Here is a 15,874-nt window from a genome sequence, read left to right as displayed (position 1 = left end):
ATAGTTATTGGCCTTTGGAGCCTATGGTTCATGGAAGTCCAAATCCTCTAAGTATGGATTCGGATCAGCCGAACAAGAAGAAGTAAAAATATCGCAAAAGTAGTCTTCAGCTACCTTTGCAATATCCTCCGGTTTCGATGCAATCTCATTGTCCCTCCCCACTAATCTCCAAATTCTGTTCCTTCGCATCCTTGATTGAAATTTCTGGTGAAAGAATCTAGTGTTCTGATCTCCTTCTTTTAGCCACTTGACTCTAGATTTTTCTCGCCAATAGCTTTCTTCTTTCAAATATGCCAGCTCCAACTTCTCCTCCAAACTGGTAACCTCTTCTCCCCATTGATTTCAGCCGCCCGCAACTCCTCTAGTTTAGCTTGAAGGTCCTCAATTTCTTTCCGGGAGTTTGCTTTGTGAGTTTTCTACCATTGAACTAGTCTATGTCTGCAAACTTTCAACTTTTGAGCCAAGGAGAACATAGCCGAGCCTACAACTTCCATTCTCCACACTTCACTGACAATTCTCTTGACATCCTCTTCTCCACACCAATGTTCCTAGTATTTAAACCGCCCTTTACTATGTCAGGATTGAGGTTCGATTTCCATCAAAATTGGAGCATGATCCGAGCCTGACTCTGTGAGCCTGTGCACCATTGCATTCGCAAACTTCAACTTCCATTCCATCCTAACTAAATAGCGGTCAAGCCTCTCCTTCACTAAATCTTCTCCTTGTCTTCGATTTGTCCACGTGAAAGGGCACCCCACCATTCCAATATCCACTAATTCGTTACTGTCAATAAAATTAGTGAATGTTGCAATGGTGGTTGCTGATTTTTGGCCTCCACCCTCCTTTTTGGCTTGGCTTGTTATAGCATTAAAATCGCCTGCTATTACCACTTTTCCTTCCAGGTGTTGGCTCATTGTTGTAAGCTCCTCAAACTGTAAGGATCGAATTTGTTCTGAACAACTCAAATGGACACCAATGAACGCCCATACCTCACTGCTTCCGACTTTCTTAATTTCGGCTGCCACAAAGAATTCTCCACTGCTAATAATTTGAACACTGATACTGTCCTTCCAAGCTAGCACAAGTCCTCCTGCCACTTCTGCCGGGTTAACAATATGCCAATTTTCGTAGCCGTATACCTGAAGTTTTGCTTCCACCTGACGAGATTGGTTCTTTGTTTCACTTATAAACACAATCTCGGGGGAGTGGGATTTACAGATCCCTTTTAAGGTGTGAATTGTCAGGGGTCTCCCCAAACCCCGACAATTCCAAACTATAGTTCTCATAGCGCCTTGGGTACCATTTGTAGGCTGGCACCCTCCATCATCTGTTCAACTGCATCTTCATCCTCTGTTCTTGCTTTCTTTGTAGATCCTTCAGCTATACCACTCATCAACCTTCTTTTGGGTTCATTTTTAGTATCTGACTCTGCAGCACCTTGTCTTGCTAACCTTTTCCACTTCCTACCTTTCTCTGTGGTAAGACATTGCCCAATAGCGAATTGCATAAGCTATCCTTCATCCTCCTTGGTATTGGACTGACCAGCTATGATAACCTCCATGCATTCTGTTCTAGAATTGGCTGATTGAGGTGACTCAGGTGCTGCCCTGTTACCAGTTTCTTGTGATTTCAAACTTTGTTTCCCTTCTTGCATTGACATCCCTGCAAATTCTTCCAATAAGCCGTTTAAGACCGGTTTTTTCTTACGTTGAGTGGCCTTATTATGATTTTGGGTTGAGTTGTTGAATGTTCTTTCTCCTTCAGAGTTGATTCCCGTTCTCACTTGGCTGGCTTTAACCCATTTGCCAATGTCATCCTCTTTTACCATATCACTCTCTGTGTCATTCAGCAGATCATGCAGTTTTTCACCCTCGTGCCTCAATTTTGCGCAATAAGTACAGAACTTTCCAAGTCTCTCATAGCGCAGTGCCACTTCTACCTCCTTTTTATTAGGTCCTGTCACCATTAACTGATCTCTCACTTGCTTGGCAGCATCAATATTGATTTTGGCCTTCACAATTCTAGTTTCTCTGCCTCACATCTAAAATTTACCTACCTCCAACACTGTGCCCAATTTCTCTCCCAATTTACGTCCAACTTCGAGGGTTTTAAACGATTCTGGCAAATCCCAAAATTGAACCCAACTGGAAAATTAGAAATAATCTCTTCATCATATTTCCTTCCATCTCTTGACATGGAGCACATAATCTTTGAATAGACATGGAGAACCACGTTCAACACGCAAGACATCCACTTCTTTATTAAAAAAGAATTGGAAGGAATTATCCCCTTTGTCACTCACGCTAAATCCTTCCAGGTTTCCCCATATAGCCTTTAAAGCATTCTCCATGGTTCCAACTGAGAAAGTTTTGGAAGCAAAGAGTCTGCCATAGAGACTATTGGAGCAAGCGTTAATACCTTTTGATATGTCTGCCTCTTCCAGTAGAATCACATTCCTACCTCCTTTCCGATTGTCTTCTTTGGTCTAACCTTCATCCCTCGTTGTCTCAGCCATGCAGATTATGTAGACTTGTATTGAGATTTAATTGACGTTGACAATGTAGCCTTAACGGCAGTAGAAACTCCGTTAAGAAACCCTAACAGGGCACTAAAAAACCCTAATAGAGCAATTTAAAAGAGTACGTACTCCTCGTACTCTCACCTTTTTATGCGTACTTAAAGTCATTAATGTTTTTTTTTCAAAATTAATTTCAGTTTCTCCCAAATCAAATCCCTAACATCCCTCAATCACATTATTACCCATTAAAATGCAATTTCTCAACAAAAATTACGGAGGTTAAATTAAAAAATTTTAACAACTTCTACTATACAACTCATATTTTACATATAAACTATTAGAAAATAAAAAATAAAATATAAAATATAAACAAAAATTAAAAAATAAATTTTTTAAAAAATTATTAACTCGTCATATTAAAATCAATAAATAAGCATACATATGAATATTAAATAAAAAATATTAAAATAATTAAAATCATGACTTATTAGTGTAACACCCTAACTACCAAAGTTCACACTTCCGGCTGCGCTTCTCTGATAGCTCGGACATTACGACAACACTTATACTATTTAATATTAAAATATGAGCCTGTTTAAAACTTTAAACTGTGAAACCGCTCCCAAAATACTTTCTTCCGATAACATACATCCATAGATACCATACAACTTACAAAACTCATAAAGAGTACATCCATATATATACATATATAATATTACAATCATTATCCAATACAATTCCTATCCCTCTTAAAGAATATATCAAGATAATGGCGAGGGTTCAATAAACCATAACTAAAACAATACAGAGCATCTCAACAACAACTAAATAAACTCTTCGTAACTTCTGCGCCCATATCCTGAAAGGGGAAAAATGTAGGGGGGTGAGAACATCATCCTCGAAAGGGTTCTCAGTAGAGGATTTTTGGGAATTACTATAATAGAATACGTGAAGATAAATCGTACCAGTGATTAATAACTGACTTATGCCTCTTTTCAAAAACAACGGTTTACAATAAAAGTAAAGTCAAAAATCTTTTCTGAAAGAAGAACTGTTCAATTTTTAAAAACTCAAAAGCCTTTCAAAACGGTTTATCTATGCGGAACCAAAATAGCCTTTCATATTTTATTCCAAACCAGAAACACAAAACCGAAATCAACCATCAGTTCATCTCATTCCAACCACGGCCCTAGGCCCAAACAATCCAACAACAACCAATCACCACAGTTCAATAGAGTCCCAATAGCAAACACAAATAGGAAGATGCAAGCACAAACAAACAGTTATTGCAAGTAGAACAGTTAGCAATTAATCACATAGGCAAACCAAGTATAATATGTACACCCAAATAATGTCACATAAATGTATATGATGCATGCTTGTCCCTAGTGGCTGATGATATCATCTGTCGGTTATATAGCCAACCCGACACGTCCTGGTAGCTAACCATGGATAGAAACACCCATCGCGGAGCAAGTAGGTTTGAGCTACAACCCCATTGCTACTACCCGCTCAACCCAGAGCTAGTGGAATAACCACTACTGCGGCTACTACCTAGGCGGGTGTTTAAAAGCTCAACCTGGAGCGAGTGGAATCACCACTACTACCGCTACTATCCAGGCGTCACAGTCTCTAACCTGGAGCAAGTGGGATGAACCACAACCCTTGCTACTACCCAGGTATCTCAAGCATATATTCATTCAGTCCCAGCCATGGATCAACATCCATCTCAGCCATCCGGCTTAAATTCATAATTCATAGTCAGCCATACGGCCCATAACTCATTCGGCAATCAGCCATAAATCAATATCATACACAGCCATTCCGGCTCACGGTTCAATCCAGAACCAGCCAATATTCATAATCATACACAGCCATTCCGGCCCATAACAAAATAGCACTTCCACCATCCAACATCATCAAATTCATAAAACCGGCATTTAAGCCATAAATCACTTTTTCTCAAATCGCTTCACTTTGAAATCAAGTTTCAACTCTTTTCAGCCTTGGCTTTAGAAATCTCGTTTCTCAAATCATCTCAGGCTCATAAGCCAAATTTACTCAAAGTGAGTTCCCTTTTTAAAACAAAGCCACTCTCGGCATTCTCTTTCCAAAACTTCCAAAACCATGGCAAGTTAAGGATTTATTTCAAAGTATTCAAAATCACCCATACAACAATGGAATTTCATAACAAAAGTTTCTCGGCAGAGTCTCAAGTTTTTAGGGAAGGTCAACCTATATCAATTTCTTAAAATTCATTGAAACTCTTAAAATCATGGATTCTCGGTTCAAGTAAATAAAACTGAATTTATTATGAAACCGACCATACAAAATCACAAGTTCCAACCCAGTCCAAAAATCAACTCATTTGAAAAGGAACCGGTTCATTTGAATCAAACCACTTTCAGGTTTCTTTTTGGAATCTATTTTTCTAACTCTTCCAAAATGCCTCAAACTTAATTACTCAATCAAAAGACTAGATTCCTTTGAAATCACTAAAAGCTCCTTTTTATATTAAAATCAATATTAGAGCATCATTCTTTCCTTCAGTGATTCAAACGGTAAAAATAGTTCATTTCTAAATAAGTCAAACTCAAGGCATAAAGTTCACTAAATAAATTAAGCTTGAAAATATAAATATTCTCTTAATAAATCAAATAATACAACTTCTCAAATCCAATCCTTTTTAAATAACTTTTTAAACAAGACTGGGATTTTGTAGAATTTTCGGCAGCACCTCCCCTAAAACTTGGACTTTTGCCACCCGGTTCGGGTCCCAACTAAACTGTTTCTCATTCCTTTTCAATAGCTCAAACCAGAAATCAATTTAAAGCAAGCTAAATCCAACAGTCGCCTCAGTGGCATATCTCAAGAAAACCATTTCAAAGTCAACTCAATATCAACCGATTTAACTCATTTCCAAAGCTTTAAAGAAACGATTCAGTAACAAATCATTTGTCCAAGATCAAGTCAATTAAAGTAAACCAGGCTGAATTCAAAAGTGCATTCGAATTTTCACGTCATCAAACTAATTAACTCAATTCAAATCAATCCTCAACGGATTAAACTCATATTTCAGACCTTTAAAGAATCAACTTCAAAACATTGCATTTCATAAAAACACACAACAATCCAGCCAAGCAAACATTCATAATCATTTGAGACAATCAATAATACATAAGGCTGATATCATCACCAAATACAAAATTGTCTCACAACAGTATCCATATGTAATAATTCCAACATATAAAATATAGTTTTTGGAAAGCGTCCCTACCTCAGAACGCAAAACCATAGCCCAAACTCATCACAGAATCCTTTTTGCCTCGACCCGAGGTCAATAATCAAAATCCCGGCAGCCAAAACCTCGGTTCCAAGCCACTTTCGCAACGGCCTCAACAACTCTAATCGCAACATACAACAACGAAAACTCAATCGTATAGCAATTAACGCCACAAACCTCAGCGTATGATAACAGAACAGCAACTAAAGGGCTTTCAAATCGAAACGCTTACCGAACCGAAGAAGGAACGGTTGAACCGAAACAGCGGCGGTCTTCGAACCGGTTCGGCGGCAACCCGGTAGTCAGCCCCAAGCAGCAGCGGCGATCTGAACCACACGCAGTGACGATGAAGTTCCAGGAAACTCAACAGAAGGGAAACTCAACTTAAAAGCCTTATCGGCAGTGGAGTTCGGTGGCGGCAGCGGCGTTTCCGGCGGTTGAGGCTCGGCCAGAAGCTCCAGTGGATCAACGGCAGAGTTCTCCGGCGGCCAGAACAATGATGACGGCACTAACCAAAATAGAGCAGGATTTGAATGAGTGGCAAAACCCCGAAACAGTTTCGGCTAGTTCCATTAGCGGCGGCCTGGACCCTTCTCTGGCGGCGGTGAGACCCCAACAGCGCCGGCGCGGCTCACTCTGTTCCATAGCACAGCGGCGCCTGGCCCTTCCCCCACCGCGAGCTCTCTGCCTCTTGCTCTCCTTCGTGGCGGCTCTGGCGGCAGTAGTCCGAGACGACGGCGACAACACACGGCGGCGCAACTCCGCGCAGTATGTCGCGCTCCTCCTCGCACGATTCCGACAGCAGCTCGTGGCTGGACCAAACGGCGGCGGTGGCAGCGCGGCATCCTCTCCCTTCTCCTCTCTTCGAATGCGTCACTCTCTCTCTCCTCGGCCCTTCTACTGCGGTGGTGGTATGGCGCGACAACGACGGAGCAGTGGCGCGGCACTGACGACTGCACGCAGTCCCCTCCTTCCCGATCTCCCTTTTTCCCCCGGATCTCTTCCTCTCTGCCTCTCTTCCCGTTTCCTCCTAACCCATTCTTTCTTTCTTTCATTTAGTTGGGGAAACTGTGTGTGTTTGGCTACTGGGGCATGGGGGGAAGCAACGGGTAACCTGGTAGGGTTTTAGGGTTAGGGTTTCGTTTTCAAAAATTAGGGTTAGGGGCATTTTAGTAATTTCAAATAAACTTGGGAATAATATAATAATTGAAATCCAAATCAAATCCAACACTAGTATATAGAAAATACTATTTGCTCACCAATTTTACAAATTATTTTCAATGAAATGCCCAAATCAAATAATTAGAAATAATATATTAAATTTCTCTATTTTTCCAAAACAGTAGTATTAACATTTAAAATACTAATTATTTAATCCGAATCATATATAAAATTCGTATTATTTCATAACTACCAACTTTATAATGCAAATAAAGGAAGTAATCCAATAATTGTAAAATTGGATAATAATCTCAATTTATTTCAAATTCAATAAATCAAAACTTACTTTAATTTTTTTAATAGAGAAATTTCTGAAATTAAAGCTACAGACATACTGAATTTGAAATTAGCTAATGATAGCCCTTTTTCAAAGGTTTTGGGTCTTACAATTAGTGCACATATGAGATAATTTAAAAAATACAATAAGAGGCATAGTTTAAAATTTGGTAATATTAATTATAAAAATTTATTAATTATAGACATCATATGTATGAAATTATGAATATTATCAGTACAAAATTATAGATGTTATTATTAATATGAAAATATGGATATTATGAGTAAATTTATCAATAGAATAAATTAATTTAAAAATTTGACATTTTTTCAAATTCAATTATGATAAAATTTAAAAATATTTGTGTTAATTTGGTGTTACTTATGCAGTAACTAAAAAATGATATGTGTATGGATGTAATATCTAATAAACATGAATTTATTTTTTAGATGTTAGTCGTATGTAATTATGGATGTTATGTATATAAACTTATGAATGTTATGTGTATGAACTTAATTAGTACAGTATAATTATAAATGCACATAAAAGCACACAAAAAAAATTAGTTTATTATCATACCTCATCAAAACTAGTGTGATTTTTCATATTCTCAAAAATTGGTTGACTAGCAACACTCTCATCGGATGAATTCAAATGTCATACTATTTGTAATGATAAAGGCGATTTCTTGTAAAATTCATTGGCCTATCCTAATTGTACTTGCAATGGTATTAGAGTTGTGATTTTTGAATGAAAGTAATTGAATGAACGGAAACAAAACCATATTATGGTAGCTTTCAGGTTTCGCATCTCGATTAAATGATGATAAATGACTTAACGGAAACAAAGAATCAATTACAATTAACTCATTTAATACAAATTATCAATACCGTTCTTTATAATTATTATTAGTTTTTATTGTTTTCTTAAATATAAAAATCAAATTATAAAAGAAAATATTAAGTATTGATTATAAAAGGGATATGATATTATAATTAATATCATTAATAAATGGGTCGGGGCTGATAAGAATATGATAAGTGGATTGATAGGAGAGTGAGATAAAAAATAAAACTGTTGTTAAGTTATATAAATAAAGTAAAAAATTTTTTTCCATAATTATGGCTGAAAATTTTTTATTACCAAACTTTTTTCATAATCAAAATAAATTAAATATATAATTCTTCAAAAAAAAAATAACATTAGGTAACTAATGACATACTATATAATCAACAAACCATAATTTGCCTCCATAAATAAAAGACAAAGCAAAATTGAGCTACTGAAAAGTTCACTTGGTGAATGTAAAAAAAAAATTGATAGCATAATCAAACAACATGATTGACAAAAAAAAGGCTCAAACTTTGTACAAAGAAAAAAGAATCAAAAACCTAAATGGAACATGTATCTAGCAAAGCAAAACATCATCACTTATTATTGCTCCCTAGTTTTGACATCACAAGTTTTGGCATCATAGATTTAGAATATAATGAAAATCCTACAATATGATGGAAAGAGATTTTATATCACAGTTTCAGATCCAATCAACTTATCATATTGCAATTAAAGAGTTAAAAAAAAAAAAGAACATATCCAAACAATAAAATAGTTCATCTATAAATAAGATTTGTAGTCTCGTCATAAACTATGTTTTAGCTTGAAACTTCAATTAGAATGACAATAAGCAAAGACAATTGACCTAGTGCCTACAACAACATGACCAAATTCATGAACATAATCGATATGATGATAAAAGTACATATATATCCAGCATCCGCAAGTGATAAACTGAAATCAGGCGGCTTCATAAATTTCAATTAGTTAGTAGGAGAATCACAAAAAAAAAAAGATTATTTACATTTATCTTTTTTCCAATCTCACTATTAGTAATACTTCTTTGATTAAAAAAAAACATAAACATAAGGTACATGTGATCAAAGATTGGCAACTAAGCACTTCCAAACTCAGAATAAACATAAAACAAAACAACAAAATATAACAATAATAACAATATTCAAAATAAGAAATAGGATAATTAGAATTTAGAATAATCAAAATAAGAAATAAGATAATGGAAATGAAAAGATTACACTGATAAATGATAGTTTGGGATATCTTTTTAATAAACACAAATAACAAAATTAGTCATTCAAAAAAATTAATTGCTTAAGAGAAGAATGTAATCATCAAATATTGAATAGAAGAGAAATATACAAAATAAGATTAAAACTTTAAGCAAATGTTTAAACATATATTTTCCTTATAAAAAGAAGTTTTAATTTGTTTTGTTGATTTTTTTTTTTTGAATGCATAGGTCAGGAGAATGATCAATAAACAGACGAGAATAAATTGTATTATTTGATTAAAAAACGTCTTCTATGTATGTATGATAAGCATCTAGAACTATTTGAAAGTTCTTCCTCATTTTCTTTTACTCCCAAAATATTCTAATCTATTAGCCAAAGACATATTAATCTCTCAAGATCCATTATTGTTCCTTTAATTCCTCATCAACTTGATAGCCTAATTATAATCTTTTTATACTTACCTTATTAGCTTCTTGCAATCACATACTCTCCTCCCCTTTTCCAAAAAAAAAAAAAAATATCCATTTGACCATTTTTATTTGAGTATTGATCATGTTTCTTCTTTAATTGGGAAATAGAAAAAAATTGAAATCATGAAATTAAAGATACAAGTTACACAACATAAAACAATTTTAGATGAATCAAAATTCCAACCCTAATCTATTAATAGCAAATCTGACCAATTATAAATTTGAAATCACTGAGCTCCCTCAAGTAATGATGTAGGAGTCAAACTTCTCCTGAATTATTCAATATATCATCTTTATAATGCTAAAGTAAACAACAACTTGGTATAACAAGATTTTTTCACAAAGTATAGAAAGTTATCAAACACAACAATATGTATTTACTTTTTTTTTTCTTAAAAAAAAAAACCAAGTCAAAGCAATAAGATTCAAAGTTGGAACCATCAATTGAGGTGAAATCCTCAAGCAAAAAATAAAAGCTTCAAATAGTTTACATTCGACAGGAGACTAAAATACCAAACAAATGGGGAGGCCATCACTTATCAAAGTTGGAAACTTTTTCAGAAACTCAAATGCAAATAAGGAAAAAAGACGAGTCGTGGATCATAAAGTAAATGGGTCATTGATATCAAATGGCTCAAAATAAATTATGTAGAAGTCATAAAAATAGTTGAAATCTCTAGCTAAAATGTGGCATGATGAAGGAAAAGAAGCTAAAAAATGAAGACAAAGACAAGATGAAGTTTTACATGATAAACTTCACAGTGTGATGGAGAAGACTCTGGTGAAGAAGAACAAGAATCCTAAAAATTGATATATAACTTCTTTTAATTTGACCATAAGAGATGATACACTGTAGAACTGTAAATGATGTCAATTTTATGATTTGATATTTAGGACAAATAAAAAAAAGGAGAAAATACCATGCAAGCATTAAAGTAATGTATTTGACAACATCTATTCATTGATTTGGTTGCATCTCAAAATCAACACTCATATAAAATAAAATTCACAAAAATACAAACCAATTTGCCTTTTGAGTTTTGAGTAAGCAAGGCATATAGGGTCAAATTAATCCATCAAAGACAAAAACAGTATCTGAATGAAATCAGACAAGCTCCTAATTTAAGAATTAATTATTATCACACATAACACTAATTTTGAATCATTATATCCATAAATTGAAAATATACCAAGTCATAACATCAGTACTTTAATCATGAGTTATAAAGTCATTTTTAACGGCGTCAGAAACTTGATGCGAATTTTACAAACTATAAACTATCGACAAGTGCACCAGATCGTATCAAGTAATACCACGAAAGTGGGTTATGGTTCCCACGAGGATTAACGGACTAAGCAAGCAATAATCAATTGATTATTCTAGTTAGATAATCAAAATCAAGGGTTTCAAAGCAGTTGCATAAAAATAATAAATTGAACAAAAGCAAGTCATAAGTAATTAAGAAAGAAATATGATTTAAAATAGTTAAAGTTTCAGAGATATTGAAACTTTCGAAAAAACGTTTTTCACTTTTAACCTTGATCAAGAAATGATGTATTTATGGCAAATCATAAGTAATTAAACTCCAATTCCTTAGTAATTCAATTTCTCTAATCCTAATCAATTATCAATTTCTTGATTAACTAATTGTGACAAGAGGTTAAGCCCGTTCACTAATTTAAAAACCACACGATTCTCACGAGCCAAACTTGGTTGATTCGATGTCACTTATCAAGTCCAAGTTTAAAACCTAAGAATCATGAGTAGAAGTTTTCAAGGTTAATTCAATTAATTAACTTTTCCAAGATATTAAGAGAATTCAAGTCAAAGAGAATTGTTTTTCAACACATTCAAATCCTTCGGATGAAGAACAAAATTTTTTTCTTAAGAAAACATTAATGCATTAATCAAGATAGAAAAGCTATAACATTAATCCATAAGAATCAACAAAACTTCTAACCTTAACCAAGGAGATTAGTGGCTCATGCTTCAAAATCAAAAACAGAGTATGAAAAACGGAAAAAAGTCTAAAGCTCCTCCTCCCAGTTTTTCGAGAACCTTATATACTAAACATAAAACAAAACCTAATCATTAAATTCAAACTTAATTCGAAAACCAAAACAAATCTAATCAAATCTTTCACATTCAAATCTTCAACTTTCAATTGTGTCTTCCTGTTGAGTTAAGAAATTAACTAATTATAATTGATGAGGACAAACATTATTTTATTAGGTTAATCACCCAATTAATTTTGATTGTGTTTAATTAAGTGTTGCAGGCCAAAGAATCAACAACCCGATTGGAAGGAAACAAAAACAAGAATTGTAGTGGATCTCTAACCAACAAAGCCCAAATATGGTAAAATAAAAGAAATTACTTGGGCTGAATAGTAAGAAGCAAACCTAAGCCCGAGTTGATCCTACCATGGTGGTACCCTCCAAAGTCAACATTCACTTCTTTCTTTCGGTTAGATTCAGAGAAGAGAGAGAAAGTTTCGTTCCTTGCTCATTTCATCATAGAAGAAAGAAAGAGAAAGCTTAATCCAAAAGGCAAAAGTCTAATCACCCAAATCAATCTAATTCTAGCTAAGTCAGAAGCTAAAGGTGATTTATTTTCATCTGCATACAATTTACTTTCTTCACTCCTTCTCCAACTCTCTGCTACTTTATTCTGGGATAAATGGAGAAAGTGATTTCTGATAATCACTTCTGTGAATCAAAGGCCAAAATTGTTTCTTGGGGACAAAGTTGTAGCTCAAGGGTTCAGATCTGGGATTACCATTGAACAAATTTTTCAATGCTTACTTGAGGCTTTCGATCAAGCAAAAAGGCTCAGATTCAAAGTTCCTAATTTAGGGATTAATTGAAAAGAGTGAAATGGTAAGTTGGTAGCACACAGCTCGAGGAGTTGACTTGAAAGAAGAGCAACTCAGCAACATGCAAGGAGATACAAAAGAAAATTTTTTTCTCTTCTGAAGATAAGGAGAAAGAACCAGAGTTAGAGTTTCATTGAGAGCTTCTTAAGAAGGTTCAATGTCTTGGACAGTGATATCTAAAGAAAGAAATATTCTGCCAAGATGAAGAACTTGATCAGTGTTTGCTCAATCCGGTTCAACCTATAGCAACAGAGGCTGTTGAAGCATTAATCTCCTTCATGTTTTACAGATTGTAATTTTATTTTCAATGTATATCTTTCTGTAATTTCTTGAGTGGTAAAAGACTGAAAGAGAGAGCTTAAGAAAAAGCCAAAGAGTAATAAAAGGCTGAGTGATACACTTGAGAGAAAAGTCTAGAGTGATTTCAGATTTCTTTAGGTTGTTTCTATTGTCTTGTATCTAGTACTTGTGAGGTACCCCTTTCTTAGTTGGGTTAGCACTAAGAGTGAAGAGTTAGATATTAGCATAACCAAGTCAAGTTAGGTTAGAACTTGAGAGAGAAATGATTGTGTCAATCCTTTGGAATTGGTGTATGTAATATTTTAACTATAGTGAAAATTCTACCACTGTTGTGGTGGAGACTGGATGTAGGTTGCATTGTACAAGGCAACTAAATTAGGATACATGATGGTGTTAGCTTCTCTCTTCCCTTCTCTGTTCTGTTTTCTGAAATTCATGAGACAAAACTAAATTGTCTCATAAATGTTCCGCTGCTAAGTTCAAACAGATCCAGATTTAAAGTTTGAAATTAAAAGGTTATTTCATTAAAGTAAAAGAAGGTCATAGATTCAACCCTCCCCCCTTTCTCTAAGCCTTCTACAACCATCACTTCCATTTAAGGCTTCAATGATCCAACCTTTAGCATCCTTAGTGGGCCTGGAGTATTTTCAAAATGACTTGTGGATGCTGGGTCAAGGGACATGTGAAACATTGCCCTATTGGCGTGTAAAATGCCACTCTTTTTCTTCCTTGGGAGCATTATTGTTTGGCGTGTGACACGCCCTTGGCATGGCATGCAAAATGCCACTTCTTGGTTGTCTCTGGAGCTCCCTCTTCTTGCCGTGTGACACGCCCTTGTTGCGGCGTGTGGAACGCCAAGATGGTGCCTTAAAGTGGTCTTATGAAAAGTTGGCCCAGCGTGTAATTCCAAGGAAATGCATGCAAAGAGGCCTCGAAGGCGTGCCATTATGTCACACCCATTGTCTTTAGCATGTAAAATGCCAAATATTCAAGGGAGGTCATGCGTACGCATGACCATGCAAAAATCTTCATTTGCGCGTATGCATGGGGATGCGTACTCGTGAATCTTCAAACTTTTAGTTATTGTGCGTACGCATGGGTGATGCATATGCACAACTCAGCAATCTTCTGGTGTTGTACGTACGTATGGAAAATGCGTACGCGCTAGTGCCCCTTCGAAGGCGTGCCATTTTCACACGCCTATTCATCCTGGCGTGTAAAACGCCATGCATGCAATGTCCCTTGGAATGGTTTTTCTTGGCGTGTGACACGCCACTTCCTTGGCATGTTGCACGCCCATTTCTTATTCAAATTGCCTTGGGTTTGATCCTCTGGAAAGTTGGCCCAGCGTGCAATGCTGTGTCTCAGCGTGTTGCATGCTGTGTTCTTCATTGGGCATGTGGCTTGCCAAAGCTAGGGCGTGTGGCATGCCAAGGTCTCGTGCTACTTTTTCCCGCGGCAAAGAATGGTAATTTACACCCTCATACTCAATGGTCACCATAAACTATTATATATCATTGGAAAGCTCTAGAAGCTTGCTTTCTAATATCGCTAGAACCCCTTCATTTAGACCTCTGTAACTCAATTTATGCTTGTTGGAGTGTGAAGAGGTCAGGGTTGACAACATCCATAAACTCTCTTTGCACTTGTCTTCATTTCTTGGTTCCCTTTGCTTATGCTTTGCTTCTCTTTTGCTATCATTCACCTACAATTATCAAGAAATCAAAGCACATAGTTATCAAGTAAAAAATTATCACACCCAAGAAACCACATAAGATGCTCATGCATCAAATCCCATATGAGCGTTCTCGTGTTATCCAACAAACCCAACTATGATACGAGCATCTACAGGTCCTCTCTAGAGTACTAGGATAAGAAATACCTTGGATGAAGTTGACTTAAACTGCCCTAAGAAATATCATTTGTTTAAGCTTCATATGCAACTACAATAAAGTGGTTGATCCCTAGTAGAAGTGTGGGACTATCAAATGGGTCATCCCAATTTATTTAGGTCCGGCCCATCTAAGTTTGTTGGTTAAACGGGCTGGTCCGTTTAAGTCTGTTTTACTCACGAGCTATAATTTTTTAGCCGAGACCATTTATGGTCAGTCCGATGGGTTAGACGAGTTAGCCCGTTTACCTTTTTATTTTAATTTTTAAAAAACTCTTCTTTCTATATCATAACATTCACCTTAAGGTAGCGTTTAGAAGAGAAACTGAAGCTGAGGGATAAAAAACCAAAAAACTAGGACAAAGACAAAATTAAATCCTTATATTGTGTTTGGTGTAAAGTTTACAGAACTGAATTATGTCTTAGTATCTGTTTGGTGAAAGTAGGTTTGGTGGTGAAGTGAGGGATTAGGGGTAGAATGGAAGTGAGGTTAGAGAGGTGAAGATAGTGGAAGGGGTAGAATAAAAATTTGAAAAGTTAGATGATGGTATTTGAAAATAAATATTATTAAAGTTTTGATACTCTCTGTCCTCACTTTTTGGAGGTAGTGAAAGAATCGAAATTTTGTGTCCCGAAATTAAAATTTTAGTTTCAGTCTCTAGCCACTAAATACAATACTGAGTTCCAATCTTTAAATCTCAGTTTCAATTTTTGCAAACAAACATTACCTAAGTGTACGTGTGCACTGAAAATAATACGGTGGACACCTTAGATGACTTTAAGAAGTAAATTTAAAAATGAGTTATTTTTATTAACTAAAAAAAATCAATTAGTAAAGTTCAAAACAAAACGTGAATAAAACAATTGTGGAGGTGAATAATAGTTATATCTAAAATATACTCTGAATCAATTATAAGAAATTTATAATAAAATATTTTAGTTCTCAACAAA

At 35.3% G+C, this 15,874-nt stretch overlaps 1 protein-coding gene across 1 annotated transcript; it reads right to left on the bottom strand.

Moving 5' to 3' along the window:
• Positions 1 to 575: 575 nt before the first annotated feature.
• Positions 576 to 1,286, bottom strand: LOC148578356 (uncharacterized). Its single transcript, XM_088503018.1, has one exon. The coding sequence runs from the start codon at positions 1,284 to 1,286 to the stop codon at positions 576 to 578; it is 711 nt and encodes a 236-aa protein (XP_088359144.1).
• Between the last annotated feature and the right edge of the window lie 14,588 nt (positions 1,287 to 15,874).

The sequence above is a fragment of the Arachis ipaensis genome, chromosome B1 (assembly GCF_059453495.1).
Source record: "Arachis ipaensis isolate K30076 ecotype BB chromosome B1, ASM5945349v1, whole genome shotgun sequence".
In the NCBI taxonomy this organism is placed as follows: domain Eukaryota; kingdom Viridiplantae; phylum Streptophyta; class Magnoliopsida; order Fabales; family Fabaceae; genus Arachis; species Arachis ipaensis.
Note: the sequence above shows the minus strand (reverse complement) of the source record. Positions and strands in the feature narration are given on the sequence as shown.

Excerpts from the sequence above, each read along its gene's own strand:
- LOC148578356 (XM_088503018.1), bottom strand. The coding sequence starts at position 1,286 with ATGAGAACTATAGTTTGGAATTGTCGGGGTTTGGGGAGACCCCTGACA.